Below are 20,834 nucleotides of genomic sequence, written 5' to 3'. Positions count from 1 at the left end.
CTTAGATGGGGTGTGAAAAAAAACCATGTTCTTAAATTTATCCCCCTGTCTCTGGGGATATGGACCCATTGTAAGTAGGATCTTTTGGTGAATAGGATCTTGTTAAGATGTAACCCCCCTCATTCCGGGCGGTTCTTAATCTTCTTACTGGAGTCCTTTGTAAAGAGGATGAAATAGAGAGCAGGACACAGAACCCAGAGAGAAAGACACTGAAACAGAGAGGAAGATACGGAACACAGAGAGGAAGCCCCTGAAGCCAGAGCTGGAAGCAACGAAACCCGGAGGAGAAGGGAGAGACCAGCAGATGCCACCATGAGCCTTGCCACGTGGCAGGAGTCCAGGACCGCCAACAGCCTGTTTTCAGGAAGAAGGTGCTGTCCTGATGCCTTGATTTGGACATTTTCATGGCCTCAGAACTGTAAGCTTGTAAATGAATAAATCCCCATTGTAAAAGCCAACCCATTTTATGGTATCTGCATCTCAGCAGCTTTAGCAAACTAAAACATGAGGTGACCCTTAGATGTTCTGCAGATGCACGAGCAAGACTGGTTGATCATTGTTGTAAACCACTGAGTTTTGGAGTGGTTTATTGGTTGCAGGAGCTAGCTGATGCAGAGCTAGAACATTCCTCTATCCAATGGCCACTCTGGAAGTGTGGCACTTACCTACTTCTCCCAATCCCACGTATCCTCCACCATCCCTTCACCTCTTCTTCTCTTCCTCCCTATGACCCAAGACTAGACACAGCCCCAGATCCAGAGAACCAACATTGATCTCCTTCCTCTCCCTCTCAACAGCAAGGTTCTCTGCTCCACCCATCAGCAACCACAGCTTCAGGCCCACCCCCTCCCTGGGACTTTGGGTCATAGGGAGCAGCTGGATATGTAGCTTATATTTCTCAAGTGAGGTGGCACAGGAAACCCTAACTGTTGCATCCTAATGTATAGGATTATTTGTTCTGTGGGTCAGTGAGTGTGATGAGGCTTAACTAGAACAGGGCATCAGGAAAACTATTAGCACAAAGTGGGAAATTACAAAAAGCCAATCAAAACAATTCCCCCAAATTCTTATTTGTTATATATGGATTGATGTATGTAAACATCCAACTGGTAGTTAATTATCAGGCAGCAAAATAACTGTAGGTCATTAAATACAGGACGAATCAATTTTTATTTGACAGTATTGCTCCATTCGTTTATTCTTGGATATCTGTTGGTTATGTAGTAAGACAACCTGCTCACATAACAAAAAAATATTGAAGGTATGTGATTGATCACTCTGGAGTCTCAGGCAAGACATGGTTCGGAGAGAGAAGGAATGGTGGCACAGGAGAGAAGCTGGCTCTGCGTTCTTCTCTCAGGTCTTGAGTGTTCTGGGCTGGGATTTGCATGGGCTCCTCTAAGCCCAGGACCTTTGGAACAGGATGAAGCAGGAAAAGGAGGGGAAGGAGGGGCTCTGTGTGGGGCACAGCTGTATGCTCCCATGGTTAACTTCCTCCACCTTTACCAGTCCAAATCCTGGTCCCAAACCCTGCCCTCCACACTCACCCTAGCCCACAGTTGCTTCTAACTTCTCACACCACTCCAACCTGGGACTTCCAAGTTTCAGGCTCTCACCTTCTGCCATGGGCTGACCATTTCCCTGGCAGGACCCCCACCTTCCCCCACCAGGCACCAAACTCTGAGGCCAGGCACAAAGTCCTCTCCTCCTCGGGGACCTTGCCAGGTGCCAGGTGGGCGATGGGTGATTCTCCAGACAAGGAGTGGGACGGGAGGGGGCAGGCGGTACTGGGGGAAGCGTGGTGGAGAGGGGTGAAGGGCAGGGGCACCTGAGCAACTGCCCCTCACCCCAACAAAGGCAATTCCTCCTCTGGAGGGCAAAAGTGACCTCTTCTCACTCCCTCGGCCTTGGTTGTGCCTCATTGGCGAATCGGAAGGGAGTGAGTGCCAAGCGCCCCAGAACTCACGAGAGCACCTCAGTGGCCAAAGGCAGAGGGTGTGGAATTAGAGGGGGAGTGGGGTGCTTGGCCGTTAGTGCTGTTTGTTTTTTTTTCCTTCAGAAGACCCAGGAGATTTGAAAGAGAGAGCGAGAGGGAGAGAGGGAGGGAGAGAGAGAGAGATAGTACATGTGTGTGAATAAGAGAGAAAGAGAGGGAGGGAGGGGGGTGGGAGGTTGAGATTAACTGAAGGTCAGGAAAGAAAAGTCTCATCAAAGTTCTACCATCTTTGCCCCAGAGTAGAGGGGACAGAACCCCGGACACGAAGGGTCCCTCAAATCTTTGACAGTCAGCCAAGGGCTGGGAGAGGCCAAAACCATGCCCCAGGCCCCAGATCTTTCTTCTAGGAAAAACCCTAGCCCATGCTCGCAGGCAGGGCCTTCAGAGTCAGCCCGCCTGTCCCTCTCCTTCTACCACAAGGAATCTGAAGAGCTTGGGGCCGAGCCCCTGCCTCCCCAGTGTCTGTTTCTCTCCCAAGGAGACTCCCCCAGGGCCCGGAAACCATCTACCCCACTGCCCCCTGCCCCCCGCCGGGCCTACAGGGGGACCCTGGCCCGACACAGGGCCATCCAGTTGTCCACAAGGAGCGAGACCCTCATAGCCGACTGTCGGGGTGGGGGTGGTTCGGAGGGGGCGGCTGCCCCCAGGGTGTCCTGTCCCGCCTGGTGCCAGGGCCACTCTAGGGCAGAGCTCCGCTGAAGGTCATGATGGGCAGGCAGAGGAGGGAGCAGACGTCAGGTGTGGCCTGGGTTGGCGGGTAGGGCGGCCTCTCGGGCTTGTAGCAGGGCGAGACCTCACACCTGGGGGACAGGACAGGGGTCAGGGCAGGCCTCCCAGCCCTTCAGCTGCTTCTGGGCTGTGGGAGGGCAGGCAGAAGCTGGCCCCTTCCTGTGGACCCCCCTTGGCTGAAGCTGAGCTGATGTGGGGGGCAGGGTGTCACCCCTCTCTTACCTGATCACACTCTGCAGGATCTTCCTCTCATCCTGGTCCAGACACACAGCAAAGGGGCAGCTGTTGGAGCCGATAATCTGCGCCTTGTCCACTTTGACCTGTGATGTGCTGATCTGGAGGCAGGTGCAGGGTCAGCCCCCAGAGCCGGGCCACAGAGCCCCCGGCCCACCGCAGCTCCTTCCCACGGAACTGCCCATCTTCCTCCTCTCTGGCCTCTTCCCTTTGCTGAATCGAGAAGAAGCAAGCACCACCCTCTCCCCCAAGGGTTCCCTGATATGGAGCCCCCTCTGCTTCAGGCTCCCCTAGCGCTGGCCACACACAGATCTTCTCACAAGGGTATCCCTTCCTCCCTCACATGTCACAACACCCTACATGTGTGCACACCCCCAAACCACGCCCTCACCCTGCCTCTCATCTTCTCCCAGATGCACCCCACAATACAGTCCTTCGACACCCCTCCACAGTCTCCTCCTCTCTCTCCTAGACACAGTCACACACACCCGTGCATGCACACGCTCTAGGAAGTCCCGGGGCCCTCGGTTTTAGGGGGTGTGGCTGGAAGGGGAGGGACGCCCTTACCAGGTTGAAGCCCTTCTTGGATTTGGGGTTCTGCCGCTTCACCACTTCTGTCAGGGTTAGCGTCAGGGCCTCCATGCTGGAGTCTGAGGGGGAACATGGCTCAGGCCAGGCCCAGAACCCCAACTTGCCTTCCTTCTCCTGCCCCCCACCCTGCCCACTCACCCAGCTCCTCCTGATTCTGGCAGGCCTTGTTGAGGTTGACAGAGGTACACACCTTCTCCATGTTGCTCCAGCGACTTCGCCCACTGATGGCCCCCTGGAGATACAGTGAAGCCAGATCCCCTCAGCCCAGAGGCCCCCCAGTGCCAGCTGCCTTCTCTCCCAAGAGAAGGCTCCAGAGCCATCAGCAATAGGGAGCTGCAGGTGGCCACAGATCCCCAGCCAGCTCTCTCTCACAGAGCCCGTTTCCTACCACGGGGACCCTGGTGATTAAGCACGTCCATGGGTCATCGTTGTGACCCAGTTGAAGGGCATGACGGCTGACAGCCCCTGAAGGGTGGTCTTCATGTTCTGAGCTGTGCCCACAGCAGGTGAGTTAGTGGCATAGTCAGGCCTGCATCCCCCTATGAGTTTCTTGTCTCTTTCATCGGGGCCTCCATGCTGCTAGACCCAATGAGCATTCTTCAGTCCTCGGCTTACTTGGCCTTACAGGAGTATTTGATTCTCTTCACCACTCTTTTGAAAAACTCCGCTTTACTGCACCTCCTTCCTACCACCCCTCTGATCAGGGCTTCTCTGCTCCTGAGGGAACTTCCCAAACCTCAAATCCGATCATGTCACCCACATTCCCAGCCCCAGCTGAAGTTTATACCCCTCAATGGATACCACTGCTCTTAGAACAAGACAAAACGACTCTCATTGTAGTCAGGGCCCTTGGAATCCCGGTCTCACCCATTTCCTTAGTCTCGCTTCATCATCACGTCTCCACCCACCCTCTCTGCTTCAGCTCCTGTGGCCTTCCTCCAGTGCCCTCTGATGGTCATCCCCTCCCCGCCTCACTCCAGGGCCTTTGCACACGCAGTGCCCTCAGCCTGTCTCCAGGCTTCTCTCTCTTCTTAGCCTCATTGACTTCTGGTTTTCTTCCCACTATCAACTTCATGTCCCTACTCAGGAAACCTTCTCCAACTTTCCTTACTGGGCCAAATCCACCCCTCAGAGGTTCTCACATGTGTTTCTCCTTCTTGTTTGTCACAGCAGCAATTTTACATTTTGTGGGACCATCTAACCTACGTCTGCTCTAGAAAGCAAGCAGGTCTACTGAGACTACACTTGTTCTTTTTTTCAGTCTGGTGAACCCTCCTGGGCCTAGAACAATGTCTGGGACACAGTCGATGTTTAACAAACACCCCGCATGTAGTCTGTGCTCAGTGAGTGTCAGAACTTCCTACCAAATTCCTTGATCACCAAATTTAAAGTAGCCCCCCTCATTCGCTATCTCCATGGCCCTATTTTTGCCTTGTCATCTCACCATCCTCTGAGGTTATCTTGGCCACTGACTTGTTCCCTTGTTTCTTGTGGGTCTCCCTCCTCTGGAATATCAAAGGGGGGGGCCTAGACTTCCTGCTCACTGCTATTTCCCCTCGTCCAGCACAGAGCTGGGCATCTATAGGTGCTAAATGGCATCTTTTGAACAGCTGAGGGAAGGAATATGAAGAAAGCCAGAAAGAAAGAAGTGGGGCTCCCCACGTGTGAAATCAAGCCGCTTTCGGCCTGTACCCCTCTGCTGAGCTCATATGCACCCCCTCCTGGCCTGCACCCACTCCTCCTCCCTCCCTTTCTCACCGGACCCCACCTCTCATGCACCCAGCCAGGCCCAGCAGCCCCTTGCACCCTGGCCACCTCCTGGCCCTGCTGAGGTGGGGGAGGGAAAGGAGCCCCTGCAGAAACCAGAGGGCCCTGCCAAGCCCCGTCTTTGCTCCACTCTCATCCCAAGCTGGGCAGCCAGGCCCAGTGGACCCCTTCCCCATCACTGCCATGGAAGCTGCCGAGCAGATTCAGGTGGAAGGAAAGAACAAAGGGTAAGGACGGCCTTGGAGGTGGCTGGGGAGAGGGATGCCCACGCCCATCCCTGCCCTGGCTTCCAGGGGAGCCTGCTGCTGCCTTCCCGCTTCGAGCCCTGTCTGGTTCTGGGGCAACGATGCTGGAAGCAGCCGCGGGGAATGGGCCCCAGCCCCGGTCTTACCTTGCTGTAAATAATCTGTAGTGTTAGAGGGACGGCCTCCCGGTCGCCATCGATGCCCAGCCGCTTGCTGCCAGGACCTGTGCACACACGGACCCCTCTGCTCGTTCTCGCTCCCCACGCCCCTCCCACAGCCCGTGGCCCCGCCCCCAGGACGCTCACCAATCTCTAGCTCCGCCTCCCTATGACCCCGCCTCCAGCGGCCCCTCCTCCCTAGGGCTCCTCAGCCCTCCGGCCCCGCCCCCTGTGGACACGCCTCCGCAGGGCTCCGCCTCCCAATGATCTCGCCGCCAGTGGCCCCTCCTCCCAGGGGCTCCACCCCTCAGGCCCCGCCCCGGTGGACACGCCCCCACAGGGCCCCGCCTCCTGGCTCCGCCCCCTGTGATCCCGCCTCCAGTGGCCCCGCCTCCCGCCCTGGCTCCCGCAGCACCCACCCGAAGCTTTGATGGCGCGTGTGGCCGCAGAGTGCCCCAGCTCCAGGGAGTGGATGAAGATCTCCGTGGTCTTCTCCCCGGTGATGAAGGTCAACTGGCGAGGGCAGGGGCGCGAGCGTCAGCGTGGGCCCCCGGCTCCTCCAGCGCGGGGCTGGGGCGGCCGCGGGGTGGGGCGGGGTCCGCAGGCCCTACCTCGGTCTGGTAGACCTGCAGCAGCACCGGGCGCGCGGCGAAGCGGCAGTAGTAGAGCAGCATGTCGGCCAGGATGGGCAGCTGGGCGGGGGAGCCCTCCGGGGACTGTGGTTCCGACTTCAGAGACTGGTGGCGGCGGGTGGGGGGCCCGAGCCCGAGGGGCAGGTGGCGAGGGAGTGAGAAAGAGGCTATGAGACAGAGCCCCGGACGGAGACAGGATCATGCACAGAGAAGGAGACAGGGCGAGGGTCGGAAGGAGAGAAGGGAGGGAGAGGCAGCTGGAGCCGGGGAGGGTGATGGTGAGATGGTCGTGCCCAGCGCCATGCCTACCGCGCCGGAGATGTCGCCTCCAGGGAGGCCCGTGCTGGCCCAGCCTCACGAGGCCGCGACTTGAAAAAGGGGCTGAAGCCTGAGGTCCCCAGAACCTACCCTTGACGCTGCTGAGGCCCCTCCCCTGCCATCGCAGTGGCCCCAGCCCTTGCCCCCAGTGTCCCTCCATCATCCCTGCCCTTTCCCAAGCGAGCCCTTATCCCCCGTGAAGCCCGGGTCCAGCTTGGCTGGGGTCCCCAAGCGCAGGGCCTTAGCCCGTGGACCCTCGCTCCCACCCCAGGGGCCGCTCACCTGGCACAGGACCTCAGGGGGCAGGTGCATGAGGCCCAGCACGTTGCGCTCGTACCAGGGGTCGAGCATGCCGAGGTAGTGGGAGATGTCGTTGGTGCTGTCCTCCCGGGGGACCGTACCCAGCTCCTGGACGAGGGGCGAGAGTCACTCCCAGGTCCCCTGAGGCCCCCCACCTGAGCTTCTCCCTGCCCTCTGGAAAGTCTGACCACTCTCAGTTTAGGTCACGTGGCAAAACATCCCAGCCAAGTACAGGGCAGGGACCACCCACACCGCCACCCCCCAGGAACGAGGGCCAGGCATGGAGGAGGTGCCCGGTAAACACCGGACATCGCTTTTGCTGATGTCCGACACCCTCGCCACTTTCAGATAACTGGAACCCACTCTCGCCCACTCTACTGTCCCACCCATTTGGTCCAGGGTTTGGGACGTACTGCAGGGCCGGGGTGCCTCGGGGAGTCCGTGGGGAGTGGGGGTGTACAGCTCCGAGGGGCTGGGCAGGCACTGGCGCCGGCCCCGTAGTTTCGCTTCATGGGCACGTAAAAGAACTGCAGCTTGAAGAACCGAGTGAGGAGCGGGTGGTTGTTCTCCAGCCGCCTGGCACGGGAAGGTGAGGGTGAGAAGGGAACCGCGTGGCTCCGAGCTGGCCTGCGCTGCAGCCCAGCTACCCAGGGCAGCGTGGGGGGGCAGCTTGGGGCTCCCCCTCTCCCCGTGACGGCTCTTACCGCAGGTTGCTATACGCCCGAGCCACCTTCCCCGAAATCCGATCGGAGCCGAAGACCACAACTCGCAGTGTGGATGCCTTGGGGTCCTCGTCCCCACTCAGGAAGGGCCGGCGGCGCTGGTGGCGCGAGGCCGGGGCCAGGAGCCAGCTGGGCAGCTGGGTGCTGAGCTTGGGCTGGGGCAGGGAGTGGGAGCGCTGGGCCCGGGCGGGCGGCGGTGCCAAGCCATCCAGGGGGCTGCAGAGGCTGCCCGCCCGCCGCAGAGGCAGGGCCGCGTCCGGGCCGCCCTCCAGGCCCCGCGAGTCCCTGCGCAGCACCAGCTGGCTGGTGCTCTTGAAGAGTTTATAGATCCTGTTGAGCTTCTGCCCGGGCCGGCGGTGGCTGTGGCGTTCCTGGCTGCCGGGACTCTTGGGCCACTCCGGGGAGCTCTCCTCGCTGTCCTCCACGTAGCCGCTGTCCATGCCGTCGGACAGGCCGGACACAAAGGAGGTCAGCAGCTGGCGGGAGAAGGCGGAGCCCGAGGCCTGGGAGGAGACGAGGGATAGGGCAGAGTCGCGCGAGGCCCCCGAGCTGGTGGAGAGCAGCGAGTCCCTCTTGGCACAATGCCCATCGGTGTCCAAGTCGTCTTCCTCCTCCTCTTCCTCCTCCTCCTCCTCCTCCTCCTCGTCCCTGAGGATCCCTGGCTGGAGCAGCTCCTGTTCCTTGAGAAGGATCTCCTGTAGGATGTCTGCCGAGAAACAAGGACATTGTCTGGGTGTCCAGGCCGTGGAAACCCCTCTCGCCCGCCCTTTGGAGGGGCAGCGGGCTCAGGGCAGAATGGACGTGAACAGTGAGCAAGACGGGGGGCACTGCCAGGGTCCCCACAGGCTTCTTACCGAAGCTGTCCTGGTTCCAGCTGTAGGTGTAGCACCTCGCGACAGGGATGGGGATGGTGTGGAGCTTGCCCGGTTTTGCAGAGTCTGTAAGAACTGGTGGGGGTGGGGTGGGGGTGGGGCAGCAGATGAAGGTCAAGAGAAGGCCTTGGAGGTCGGCCAGCCCGGTCCCCTTGTCTCCCTCGAAGAGACCAGAGTTTGGCAAAAAGCTGCACAGCTCGACAGGCCAAGGCTGAGTGAAGAGCCAGGCTGTCTAGCTCCCAGCCAGAGAGCCTTTCTTTCCAGAACATCTTGCAGATGCTACGCCCCTTACTAGCTGCGTGAACGTGGCCACATCACTTCCTCTGAGCCTCAGTCCAAAATGTCCAAAGAAAATAATGATACTCTTTCATTGTGAGGGACATTGTGATGGGATTTCTAATTGTCCCCCCAAATCTGTTCTCCCTTCTTCAGTGGTAACAGAGTTGTAGCGATGACATGTCCCAGGCTCCTTTGGGGCGAGGTGTGGCCAAGCCATGAAGGCAGGCTCGAAGGGTAGGTGCAGATGCAATGTGTGCAATTTCTGCATTTGTTTGCAACTTAAAAAGGAAGCCCCTTGCCCTCAGTTGGTGCTTGCTTTCCCCCTTCCCACAAGCTGCCAACCCAGCAGCAGCCCAGCCCCGACCCTGTGGGTAGGAATGAGATGTTGGAGGGCCCGGATGTCGGAATGACATCGTGGAGCAGAGCCTGCAGGCCAGCCTGGAATGGCTCCCCTCGAACCCCATGCCCCCAAGAGCCTCACCTAAGATGCCAGGGAAGCTGGCTTTCTCCCCCACTGCCCGCAGCTTGGTCCTGAGCCACTGCCGAGCCTCAGCTGCATCCCCGATGCCGGCTGCCAGCTCCTGGGCCTCGGCGGTCTCCGTGAAGAGGTCCTCGAGCTCCGCCAGGGTCTTGGACTGAAACCCCCAGGGGAAGACGAGGTTGGCTCTCTGGGCCACGGCCGGGGTCTTGCCAAGGGCAGCAGTGACCAGCCCTGCCCCTGGCCTCATCACCCACTTCTATTCACAGCTGCCTCCTTGCACCCCTATTCCCAGAAAATATTACGAGAGAAAGACCCAAAGCCATCATGCTTCCGAGTTGGGAGGGAGGGGTCCACGGTCACCTAGGCCTTGTGGCTTCCGTCCAAAGCTTATCCCCGCCTCACCCAGCCCAAGCCAAATTCTGAGGCCCCAGCCCCACTGCCCAGGGTGTGCCCCACCCTGGTCAGGACCCAGCATAACAGAAACCCACCCGCCGAGGCCAGCCCTCCAGCCCCCACCCCACCACATCACTCAGGGTGCGGGAGGCCCGTGTACCCCGAGACTGCGGCAGGGAGGTGGAGAGGAGGGGTCTCTGCCTTTCTGGAGGAGTGCTGGGTGAGAAGGGGCAGCGCCCAGCCCCCGGGGCTCCGGGCACTTACCTGCAGCCTGCAGCGCAGACCCATGAGGTCACAGTGGGCCCCAAAGGTGGCCTGGAAGGCGTGCAGGAGCAGAGTGACATAGGTATTATGGGGTGAGGACCCAGGCGTGCTCAGCTTGTTGGCCACGGCGAGGAACTCGGCCTGCATCTCCAGGGGATTCAGCAACAGCACAGTGCTGGGGACACAGGGGACTCGGCTGTGGGCGTCCCCACGAAGCCTGGGGAGAGGCTGGGGGCTTGGGGGGCCCGGATACGAGGGGGAAGCTTGGCAGTCTACTTCGGAGCATTTATTTAGTCTGGGTTTTAAAAGATCCTTTCAAAATCGAATTTACTTTTTTAAAACAAAATTGCTGTCATTTTAATTTAAACATTTTTTCCTATAGGATATTGAATGGACGCAAGATTAATCAAAAGAAGATTGATTGCATTTCGGGAGGAGATTGTTTTTCACTCGGGGGCAGGCACGGCAGGCTGTTGAGCATATGGCCTGGGTGACTCTGAGCTCAAACCCAATCAGTGCCCCGTGCCTTGGGCCAAGGGGGCTGGTGTGGGGCACCCAGAGGAAGGGTGCCAAGTTGGGGCTCCATCTGACTCCTCAGCTCGGAGGGGACACCTTTCCTAGTTGCCCAAAGCCATCATTATGGGCTAGCACTGGGCCTGGGGTGGGAAGGGGTGTCCAGCCCCAACTCAACCCCCTCCTGGTGCCCATGTTTAAATTTATGTAGAAAATTCTAGATGTATCCAAATTCTAAGTGAACAACCCTTCCATCACTGCATTGTTTCAAGGCAAATTCTAGCCATCATATTACATATCATTTATCCATAAATTCTTTAGTATAGATTGCCAGGGGGTCAGCTTGTGCGTGCGCTCCCCCGCCGCCCCTCTGTCTCCCACAATTCTATGCTACTTTTCAACCCAGTGCAAGAACGCACAGAGACAGGTGCTTTCCTCCAGGCTCCATGGACTTCTGTCCCAGAGCAGGCTTCCAGGTTCAGGGGCATGGGGACAGGAACATCTCTGGTACAATCCCCATCATTTAGGGAGAAACTGCTTTTGGTTTCTCCATTTATAAGAAAAAAAAAAAAAAGGGGGGGGTGGGCTCGTGTGAGCAACCCCTTAACTGGGCCCACATCCCTGGCCAAAGGCTCGATCTGTTCCTTCCACAGATGTGCGCTGGGGACCACCAAGCGCGGATGTCATCTTAGCCCGAGGCCAGCAGAGCTCTGCCTGGAGATCTTGCACAGTTTCTCGGCAGAAGGAACTCCCATCACTCCCCCTTTATCCACACTGGAAGGGAGACCATCTCCCCACCCTAAGCTCTTTCAATTAATCTTGGCCTCCTTACCTGAAAATTACCTTTCTCATTGGGTTAACATGAGGATTCAATGAGTTAACGGACAGGTGGTGCTTTGAAGCACCCTGAGCTCAGGAAGTGCCCCAAAGTGTTGGTGATTGTCCCCTAGTCTGCCCACCCCTGTTCCCTGGGGGGTTCACCAAGCTGGGAGGGGGCACGGCATATCTATGTCCTTTCTGTCTCTACAAAATCTGCCCTGGGTTTTCCCGTTGGCTGGTTTTACCTAGAAGGAGCTCCAGGAGTGTCTGCTCTGAGATGTGAATGTGACGTGAACCCCCGGGGCTGGGATGAGGGGTCCTGGTTGACTACAACTTCTGAGCCAGTGGAGGCGGGGTGCCTGGGCTCCCAGCAAGTCAAGGTGAGACAACACCCATGTGCTTGCTTGGGGACCTCCCAAGCTTCCTCTCTAGTGCCTCCCAAACTGCAGGGCACGACCCCTTGGTGGGCAATGGACTTGATTTGGGGAGTCACAACCAGAATTGTTTTTAAAATGAAATAGAATAGAACAGGACAGAACTCATCCTGTGTGGTATGGGTAGGTTTTGTTTTATGAAACTTGTTTCAATTGTGTGTGTGTGTGTGTGTGTGTACACCAGGCTATCATGTAAAATGTATTTTTTATTGTAGATCTTGGTCAAAAAAATTGGAAATCACTGTTTTCATAACAGGCAGAAAGACATCATGCAAATAGCAGGCACTTTCGAGTAAGACTGAGGTTCAAATCCTGGCTCAGACACTTACTAGCTGTGTGACTTGGGGAAGGCGCTTGGCCTCTCTGACCTCCATTTCCCTTCTCTGAAAAAGTGGGGATAAAGTCAGGTCATGTGTGCCCAGCACTGGGCCCGATGCCTGCTGCTTCGTAGGATGGTGGCTCTTGACCTTTTAAAGTCTCAGACCCCTTTAAGAATCCGTTGAACGTGTGGACTCACAGCTCCAAAACCTGAACCTACGGGCAAAATATCACCAGCAATTCCAGGGGCTTCCCAGGCCCCTTGAAGCCTTCTTGTTCGTGGACCCTGGTTAGAACCCCGTGTGGGGAGCCCAGGTAAATGAGAGTGGTTATTAGTACAGGTGTGGCCCGCTTCCGGGTGGGGGGGCATGCAGTGCTGGAAGGAATGGGGGGAGTGGCATGCATAGTGGGGGGGTGGGAGGTCCCAACCCACCAAGCTGCCTCCCATCTGCCCTGTTCCTCACCCCACTTCCCTCCCTCCCTCCCTCTCCCGTCTGCCCACCCCCTGCCCCCTCCATGGCACTTACACAGTAGAACTGCGGTGACTCCTAAGGGGCAGTCCCTGCTCTGCTCTCACCAGTCGCTGGAAGGAGATTCCTGGAGGTGGGGGGGGAGAGTTAGTGGGTTCATTTGTCCCTTTGGCAATCATTTCCTGTGCCCCCCAGAAAGCCAGGCACTGGACATTAAGCGCTAAGTTCCTGGATGAGGCTCACGAGAACCCCCGGGGAAAGAGAGCTGATCCGCAGTCTTCTGGGGCCTGCCCGGCACTTTCCATGGGCTGTTTCAATTGTTCCTCACAAGCAGTACCCCCACTCTATTTTGACCACAGCCTCCAACACCCAAACCCACCCAGGGCCTCGCTGTCCTCTGGCTGCCCCTCTCCTCCTGGCTGTTCTGTGTGGCCTTGGGCAGGTCACTCTACCGCAGGGACTCAGTTTCCCCTGTAAGGGGAGGTTAGACCAGGGGCCTCTGAGGCCCTTACCAACCCCAGTCCCACCCCGGGATTGTCCTAGAAGGGACAGCCAAGGCCCTCCTGGGTCCTTTCCCTGCTCCCCTCTAATGGTCCTGGGGTCCTTCCACACTGGGGTGCTGAGCACCCCTCTGCTGATTCGCTGGGGCTCAGCACAAGCCAGGCGGCCCCCCCTTTCCCCCATCTCTGCATCTCTGCCTCACCCCCTCCCAGATGACTGCTGTCTCACCTCTTCTCTGATCCCCACCCCTCTGCCTGCACCACCATCTCCTTCCTCTGTCCCCCTCCCCATCCCTCCCGCTCCCGCCTCTTCCATCTCTCCTCTTCTGCCTCCAAACATGCCGAGAACAAGCCAAAAGCTTCCCTTCCCCCTGCCATCTAACTCGGTCCTGTTTTAAATCTGTATTTGGTTCCCTGTCAGCCATGGGAAGGAGTGGAAACCAGAGTTCCCTCTCCTCCTGGATGAGGGTACCCCACTGTGGGGACTGGGGGGATTCGGTGGGGCAGATGGGCCAGGGCTGGGAGCGGGAAGGGGCCCCCTCAATGCGTGCAGAGCCAAGCTGGGGCTCAGAGACAGCTATAAACAAACAGAAAGGCCGTGATTTTGTTTGGTAAATGACAGAAACTTACCAATTTGTGCAGTTCTAATTGGGGACCTAATTTGTTTTGTCTTTTGGTCTTTTGTTTGGTGTTTCTTTTATGTAATTGTTGTCACATGGAGAAGTGAATGCTCTGTCTCTTTTGACAGCAGTCCCAGAAACCGGGGCTATTATTGTTAGGGCTTGTGCCGCCATCTAGCGGCAGCCAGTGGACATTACAGAGAAAAACTCCCCTCGCCTCCTCTCACCCCCACTCCCCAAAATGATACTGTCATGGCGACAAACTGACACCCCCCCAGCCTCCCTGCTCACTAAACAGACACACAAACACACAAAATATTCTCTTGGCTCTACTGCTCTTTTCTTTACTATTTAATGCTGTTTTAAGGGGTAACACGCTGCTGATCCCATTTCTTCACCCCAATTCTGCCTCTACTGACCCAGGACAGACAGCTGCACCCAGTCCTGGCAGCAGTGGGCTGTGCCACCAGTGTCCAATCCGCCGCCCTCCGGAAGCCTCCCGATGTCTCTCCAGAAACAGAATCCAATGGCTTGATCGCATTCTCCTTGATTTTTTTTTTTTTTTTTTTTGAGTATTTGATACTGTCGACAACTTTCTCCTTGAAGCTCTCGCTTCTCCTTTAGCCTCCACGACGAGGAATATTCTCTAACCTCTTATATTGCTATCTCTGTTTATCGTAGGATATTTTAATAGTCTTGTTTTGGGATGGTGGCACAGTTTGCACTGGGGCTGCTTCATATTACTCGTGCTGGCTCCGTGCAGTCCTGCTGTTTGCCTTACTTTGCTACACGGATAATGGGCATTTAGGAGAGGGCTGTGCCTTCCTGCACCCCGTGATCCAGAGGGAGAGGTTTCCAGAGCTGGTTGGCAGGTGCTGACGATCTGTGACGCCAGCAGCTCCCAAGAGGAGCTCACGCTCACCAGATGAAATGCCCTACTCCCAGCTGCAGACACCCATCAAATCCCTCTCCTTGGCCTCTGCTGATGACAGACCCCATTGCTTAGCATGTGTGTGCATCTGCTAGTAATGGATTGGAGTGGGGGAGGGGGGTGGGCCCTGCATGGGAACAAATTAAACAAAGACTGTGCAATGTGGAGGGAAGATTCCATCCCACAAACTCCTGTGCAAACTGATTCTTCAGAGCTGGGCTTAGAAACTGCCCTGCCAGTTCCCCCTGGCCGGTGTACACTGTGCAGTCAGAAACGGCTCCTGGGATCCTGCAAGCCAGACTGGTCTCTGTTTTCACTGTGTTACCCAGCGGCCCGAGGGAGGTCACACCGGCTAAGGGGGCTGCGCAGGGTCAGCCCCGGGACCACCATCAGTTCCACCCTCCTCCATCTCCTGGGAAGGTCAACGGACACCTCTCTCCCTGTGATCATAGCTCACGTCCTCCTTGGTCCCCACAGCAGAAGGAACAACTTGTGATTGGCTTTCTTTGACCAAGTCTGGCCCAAGGGCTGTGCCAAAAACTTGTCTGGGTTGTTCCTGGGTCAGGTTCTAGCAAGTGGGGCACCAAGAGGAGCCACCCCACGTGGGCAAAGAATGGGAACTGTTGGGGTCGGAGTGAGCAGCAAGCAGCAAGCAATCAAGATGAAGTTCAAGCTCCCTGTCCACCCACCAGAGGCCCTTCAAAACCCGAGCCTAGTTTACCCAGCTGAGCTTCCACCATTTATTTTATTTTTTTGCTTTTAATGTGTGTGTTTTTTTAATAATAAACTTTATTTTTTGAGCAACTTTAGGTTCAGAGAAAAGTTGCACGGAAACTGCAGACAGTTCCCATATATTCCTCCCCAAACAGAGTTTCTTTATTATTAATCTTATTAACATATGCAACATATGGTACATATGTTACCACTGATGAACCAATATCAATAAATTATTAGTAGCTGAAGTCTATAGTTTACATTGGAGTCACTCTTTTTTTATTAGGATTACAGAAAAATCCTGCATAAAATATAGAGTTCCCATATACCGCCCTATTATTAACACCTTGCATTAGTGTGGTACGTGTTACAGTTCATGAAAGAATATCCAGTATATATAAAGAAATTCTGTCATATGTATACACCACATTTTGTTTATCCGTTCATCTGTTGATGGGCATTTGGATTGTTTTGGCAATTGTGAACAATGCCGCTGTGAACATCGGTGTGCAAATGTCTGTTTGTGTCCCTGCTTTCAGATCTTGGGGGTATATTCTGAGTAGCAGAATTGCAGAGTCAGATGGCAACTCAATGTTTAGTTTTCTGAGGAACCGCCAAACCGTCTTCTACAGCGGCTGTACCATTTTACACGATCACCAGCAGTGAATAAGTGTTCTTGTTTCTCTACATCCTCTCCAACACATGTAGTTTCCTGTTTGTTTAATAGTGGTCATTCTTATAGGTGTGAGATATCTCATTGTGGTTTTGATTTGCATTTCCCTAATAGCTAATGAAGATGAACATCTTTTCATGTGCTTTTTAGCCATCTGTATATCTTCTTTGGAGAAATGTTTATTCATATCTTTTGCCCATTTTATAATTGGGTTATTTGTCCTTTTATTGTTGAGTTGTAGGATTTCTTTATATATACTGGATATCAAACCCTTATCAGATGTAAGGTTACCTAATATTCTCTCCCATTGAGATGGCTGCCTTTTCACCCTTTTGTCAGAGTCTTTTGAAGCACAGAAATGTTCAAAGGCATTCCCTTTTATCTGTTTTTTCTTTTGTTGCTTGTGCTTTGGATATAAGGTCTAAGAAGCTACCTCCTTTCATTGGGTCTTGAAGATGTTTCCCTACATTTTTTTCTAGGAGTTTTACTGGCTCTTATATTTAGATCTTTGATCCACTTTGAGTTAATTTTTTAATAAGGTGTGTGGTAGTTCATTCCTTTGGAGATGGAAATCCAGTTCCCCCAACACCATTTATTGAAGAGACTATTCTGCTCCAGGTCTGTGGATTTGGGGGCCTTGTCAAAAACCAAATGACCACAGATCTGAAGATCTATTTCTGAACTCTCAATTCGATTCCACTGATCAACATGTCTTTGTGCCAGTACCATGCTGTTTTGACCACTGTGGCTTTGTAATAAGTTTTAAAGTCAGGGAGTGTAAGACCTCCCACTTCATTCTTTTTTCAGGATATTTTTGGCTATTCGTTACCCCTTTCCCTTCCAAATAAATTTGAAAACTAACTTTTCCAATTCTGCAAAGGAAATTGTTGGAATTTTGATTGGTACTGCATTGAATCTGTAGATCAATTTGGGTAGAATTGACATCTTAACAGCATTTAGTCTTCCTATCCATGGACACAGAATGTCTTTCCGCCTGTTTAGGTCTTTGATTTCTTTAAGCAAAGTTTTGTAATTATCTGAGTCGGCAGGTCCTTTACATCCTTGGTTAAGTTTATTCCCAGGTACTTGATTCTTTTGATTGCTATTGTGAATGGAATTTTTTTCTCGACTGCTTCCTCAATTAGCTCATTCCTGTTGTATAGAAACACTACTGATTTTTGTGTATTGATCCTGTATCCTGCCACTTTGCTGAATTTGTTTTTTAGCTCTAGTAACTTTTGTGGATTTCTTGGGATTTTCTAAATATAGGATCACGTCATCCACAAATAATGAGGGTTCTACTTCTACCTTTCCAATTTGGATGCATTTTATTTATTTTTATTGCCTAATTACTCTCGCTAGAACCTCAAGCACGATGTCGAATAACAGTGGTGACAGTGAGCATCCTTGTCTCATTCCCCATCTCAGAGGGAAGGCTTGCAGTCTCTCCATTGAGTACGATGTTGGCTGTGGGTTTTTCATATATGATCTTTATCATATTGAGGAACTTTCCTTGGATTCCTACCTTTTGTAGTGTTTTTATCAAGAAAGGTTGCTGAATCTTTTCGAATGCCTTTTCAGCATCAATCAAGATGATCATGTGACTTTTCCCTTTCGTTTCATTAATGTGGTACATAACATTAATTGACTTTCTTGTATTGAACCACCCTTGCATGCCTGGAATAAACCCCACTTGGTCGAGATGTATAATTCTTTTGATGTGCTGTTGGATTTGATTTGCAGGTAATTTGTTGAGAATTTTTGCATCTATATTCATTAGAGGGATTGGCTTGTAGTTTTTCTTTTTTTGTAGTATCTTCATTAGGTTTTGGTATTAGAGTGATATTAGTGCCATATAATGAATTAGGTAGTGTTCCCTTTTCTTCAATTTTTTTGGAAGAGTTTGAGCAGAAGTGGTGTCAATTCTTCTTGGAATGTTTGATAAAATTCCCCTGTCAAATCATATGGCCCTGGGCTTTTCTTTGTAGGAAGGTTTTTGATGACTGATTGAAACTCTTTACTTGTAATTGGTTTGTTGAGGTCTTCTATTTCTTCTCAAGTCAGTGTAGGATGTTCATCTGTTTCTAAGAAATTGTCCATTTCATCTAAGTTGTCTAGTTTTTTTGTATATGCTTATGATCTTTTTTCTTTGGGATCTGTGGTAATGATCTCCCTCTCATTTCTGATTTTGTTTATTTGCATCGTCTCTCTTTTTGCCTTTGTCGGTCTAGCTAAGGATTTGCCAATCTTGTTGATCTTTTCAAAGAATCGACTTTTGATTTTTTTGATTCTCTCCACTGTTTTTTCTTCTGCAATTCATTTATTTCTGTTTTAATCTTTGCTGTTTCTTTTCTTCTACTTGCTTTAGGATTTGCTGCTCTTTAGTTTCTTCAGCTGGTCAGTTAGACCTTTGGTTTTAGCTTTCCTCCTTTTTAATGTAAACATTTAGAGCTATAAATTTCCCTCTCAGCACCAACTTTGCTGCATCCCATAAGTTGTGATATGTTGTATTTTCATTTTCATTCATCTCCATATACTTACTAATTTCCCTTGCAATTTCTTTTTTGACCCACTGATTGTTTAAGAGTGTGTTGTTTAACCTCCATGTTTGTGAAAGTTCCAGTTCTTCAGTGGTTATTGATTTCCAACTTCATTCCATTGTGATCAGAGAACATGTTTTGAATAATTTCAGTCTTTTTAAAATTACTAAGACCTGTTTTGTGCCCCAGCATATGATCTATCCTGGATAATGCTCCATGAGCATTTGAGAAGAATGTATATCCTGCTGTTTTGGGATAAAATAAACTATACATGTTTGTTAGGTCTGATTCATTTATAAGAGTTAGGTTCACTGTTTCCTTGTTGATCCTCTGTCTAGTTGTTCTATCTATTGAAGAGAGTGGTGTGTTGAAGTCTCCCGTTATTAATATAGAAATGTCTAGTGCTCCCTTCACTTTTGCAAGTGTTTGCCTCAGGTACTTTGGGGCACTTGACTGGATATACAGACATTTGTGATTGTTATTTCTTTTTGGTGGATTATCTCTTTTATTAATATATAGTGTCCTTCCTTGTTTCTTATAACATCTTTGCATTTAAAGTCTATTTTATCTGATATTACTATAGCTACTTGTGCTTTTTTTTTTTAATTACTTGCGTAGAATAACTTTTTCCATTCATTCATATTCAACCTATTTGTATCTCTGGGTCTAAAGTGAGTCCCGTAATCAGCATATAGATGGATCATAGTTTTTTATCCATTCTGCCAACCTGTGTCTTTTTATTGGGGAGTTCAATACATTAACATTCAATGTTATTACTGTAAAAGCTTTCCTTGCTTCATCCATTTTATCTCTTGGCTTTTATTTGTCAGATCAAGTATTTTTCTCTCCTTTTATCCTTTTACCCTTATTAATAATCATCATTTCTATACTCCCTTCCAAGTCTCTCTCTTCTGTCTGTTTTTTCAGCTAATAGAACTCCCTTTAGTATTTCTTGCAGGGCAGGTCTCTTTGCTTTGTTAAATTCTTTCAGCATTTGTCTGGGAAAATTTTAAACTCTCCCTCACTTTTGAAGGACAAAAGAATTCTTGGCTGGCAATTTTTCTCTTTCAGAATCTTAAAAATATCAAAGCACTGCCTTCTTGCCTCAATAGTGCCTGAAGAGTAGTCATCATGGCTAGGTCTGCTTATAATTGTGCCTAAGTGTCTCCTCCTGAGTGTCTCTTTGTTGCTCAGATGTGGCCCCCTCTCTCTAGCTAAGCCAACTTGACAGAAGAAATCACTGCCCTTCCCCCATGTGGGATCTGACACCCAGGGGAGTAAATACCCCTGGCAATGTGGAATATGAGTCCTGAGGAGCAATCTGGACCCGGCATCATGGGATGGAGATCTTCTTGACCAAAAGGGGGGTGTGAAATGAAATGAAATAAGTTTCAGTGGCAGAGAGATTCCAAAAGGAGCCAAGAGGTCACTCTGGTGGGCACTCTTACGCACAATATAGATAACCCTTTTTAGGTTCTAATGAATTGGAGTAGCTAGCAGTAAATACCTAAAAGTATCAAAGTACAACCAAGAACCCTTGAATCTTGAAGACGATTGTATAAAAATGTAGCTTATGAGGGGTGACAATGTGATTGGGAAAGCCATGTGGATCACACTCCCTTTTGTCTAGTGTATGCATGGATGAGTAGAAAAACGGGGGCAAAAAAAGAAAAAAAAACAACAAAAACAAAAAAAAACACCCAGTGTTCCTTTTCACTTTAATTTTTATTCTTATTACTTTTGTGTGTGTGGTAATGAAAATGTTCAAAAATTAATTTTGGTGATGGACGCACAACTGTATGGTGATAGTGTGAACAACTGATTGTACGCTTTGTATGAATGTATGGTATGTGAATATATCTCAATAAAATAGAATTATTAAAATTAAAAAAAAGGGCAAAAAAAAAAAACCCAAGTAGTCAGTGCTCAGTCTTAGGTGACTTCCCTTGTATGCAGTGAACTGTTTTTCTCTCGCTGCCCTCAGGACTCCCTCCTTCTCTTAAGCATTAGATAATCTAATTAGTATGTGTCTTGGAATGTGTCTATTTGGATTTATTCTATTTGGAGTTTGTTGGGCTTCTCTGATTTGCATACTTACGTCTTTTATAAGGGTTGGGAAGTTTCCCCCAATTACCTCCTCAAATAATCTTCCTAGCTCTTTACTCTTCTCTTCTCCTTCTGGGACACCAGTGATTCTTATATTTGTGCACTTCGTGTTGTTCATCACGTCCCTGAGATCCAATTCACATTTTCCCATCCTTTTCACCATTTGTTCTTTTGTGCATTTGTGTTTAGCTGTCTGTCCCCTAGTTTGCTGATTA

General features: G+C 51.7%; 1 protein-coding gene across 3 annotated transcripts in view; it reads right to left on the bottom strand.

The window, feature by feature from the left end:
* Positions 1–1,151: 1,151 nt before the first annotated feature.
* PIK3R5 (phosphoinositide-3-kinase regulatory subunit 5) overlaps positions 1,152–20,834 on the bottom strand; it is a 77,480-nt gene continuing 57,797 nt past the window's right edge. The window contains exons 6-20 of one of the 3 annotated variants that reach the window (XM_037810783.1): positions 12,593–12,662; positions 12,077–12,130; positions 9,982–10,156; positions 9,325–9,478; positions 8,547–8,639; positions 7,675–8,398; positions 7,384–7,546; positions 6,953–7,078; positions 6,332–6,457; positions 6,140–6,233; positions 5,709–5,785; positions 3,689–3,782; positions 3,527–3,609; positions 2,948–3,060; positions 1,152–2,796 (exon numbers count right to left, since the gene is read on the bottom strand). In XM_037810783.1, the coding sequence (XP_037666711.1) occupies positions 2,676–2,796; positions 2,948–3,060; positions 3,527–3,609; positions 3,689–3,782; positions 5,709–5,785; positions 6,140–6,233; positions 6,332–6,457; positions 6,953–7,078; positions 7,384–7,546; positions 7,675–8,398; positions 8,547–8,639; positions 9,325–9,478; positions 9,982–10,156; positions 12,077–12,130; positions 12,593–12,662 (2,267 nt within the window). In that variant the 3' untranslated portion in view covers positions 1,152–2,675. Of the gene's footprint in view, positions 2,797–2,947; positions 3,173–3,526; positions 3,610–3,688; positions 3,783–5,708; positions 5,786–6,139; positions 6,234–6,331; positions 6,458–6,952; positions 7,079–7,383; positions 7,547–7,674; positions 8,399–8,546; positions 8,640–9,324; positions 9,479–9,981; positions 10,157–12,076; positions 12,131–12,592; positions 12,663–20,834 lie in introns of all 3 variants that reach the window. The other 2 variants (XM_037810784.1, XM_037810785.1) reach the window with 2 other exon arrangements.

The sequence above is a fragment of the Choloepus didactylus genome, chromosome 18 (genome assembly GCF_015220235.1).
Source record: "Choloepus didactylus isolate mChoDid1 chromosome 18, mChoDid1.pri, whole genome shotgun sequence".
Classification (NCBI taxonomy): Eukaryota; Metazoa; Chordata; class Mammalia; order Pilosa; family Megalonychidae; genus Choloepus; species Choloepus didactylus.
This window is presented reverse-complemented; position numbering and strand designations above follow the sequence as displayed.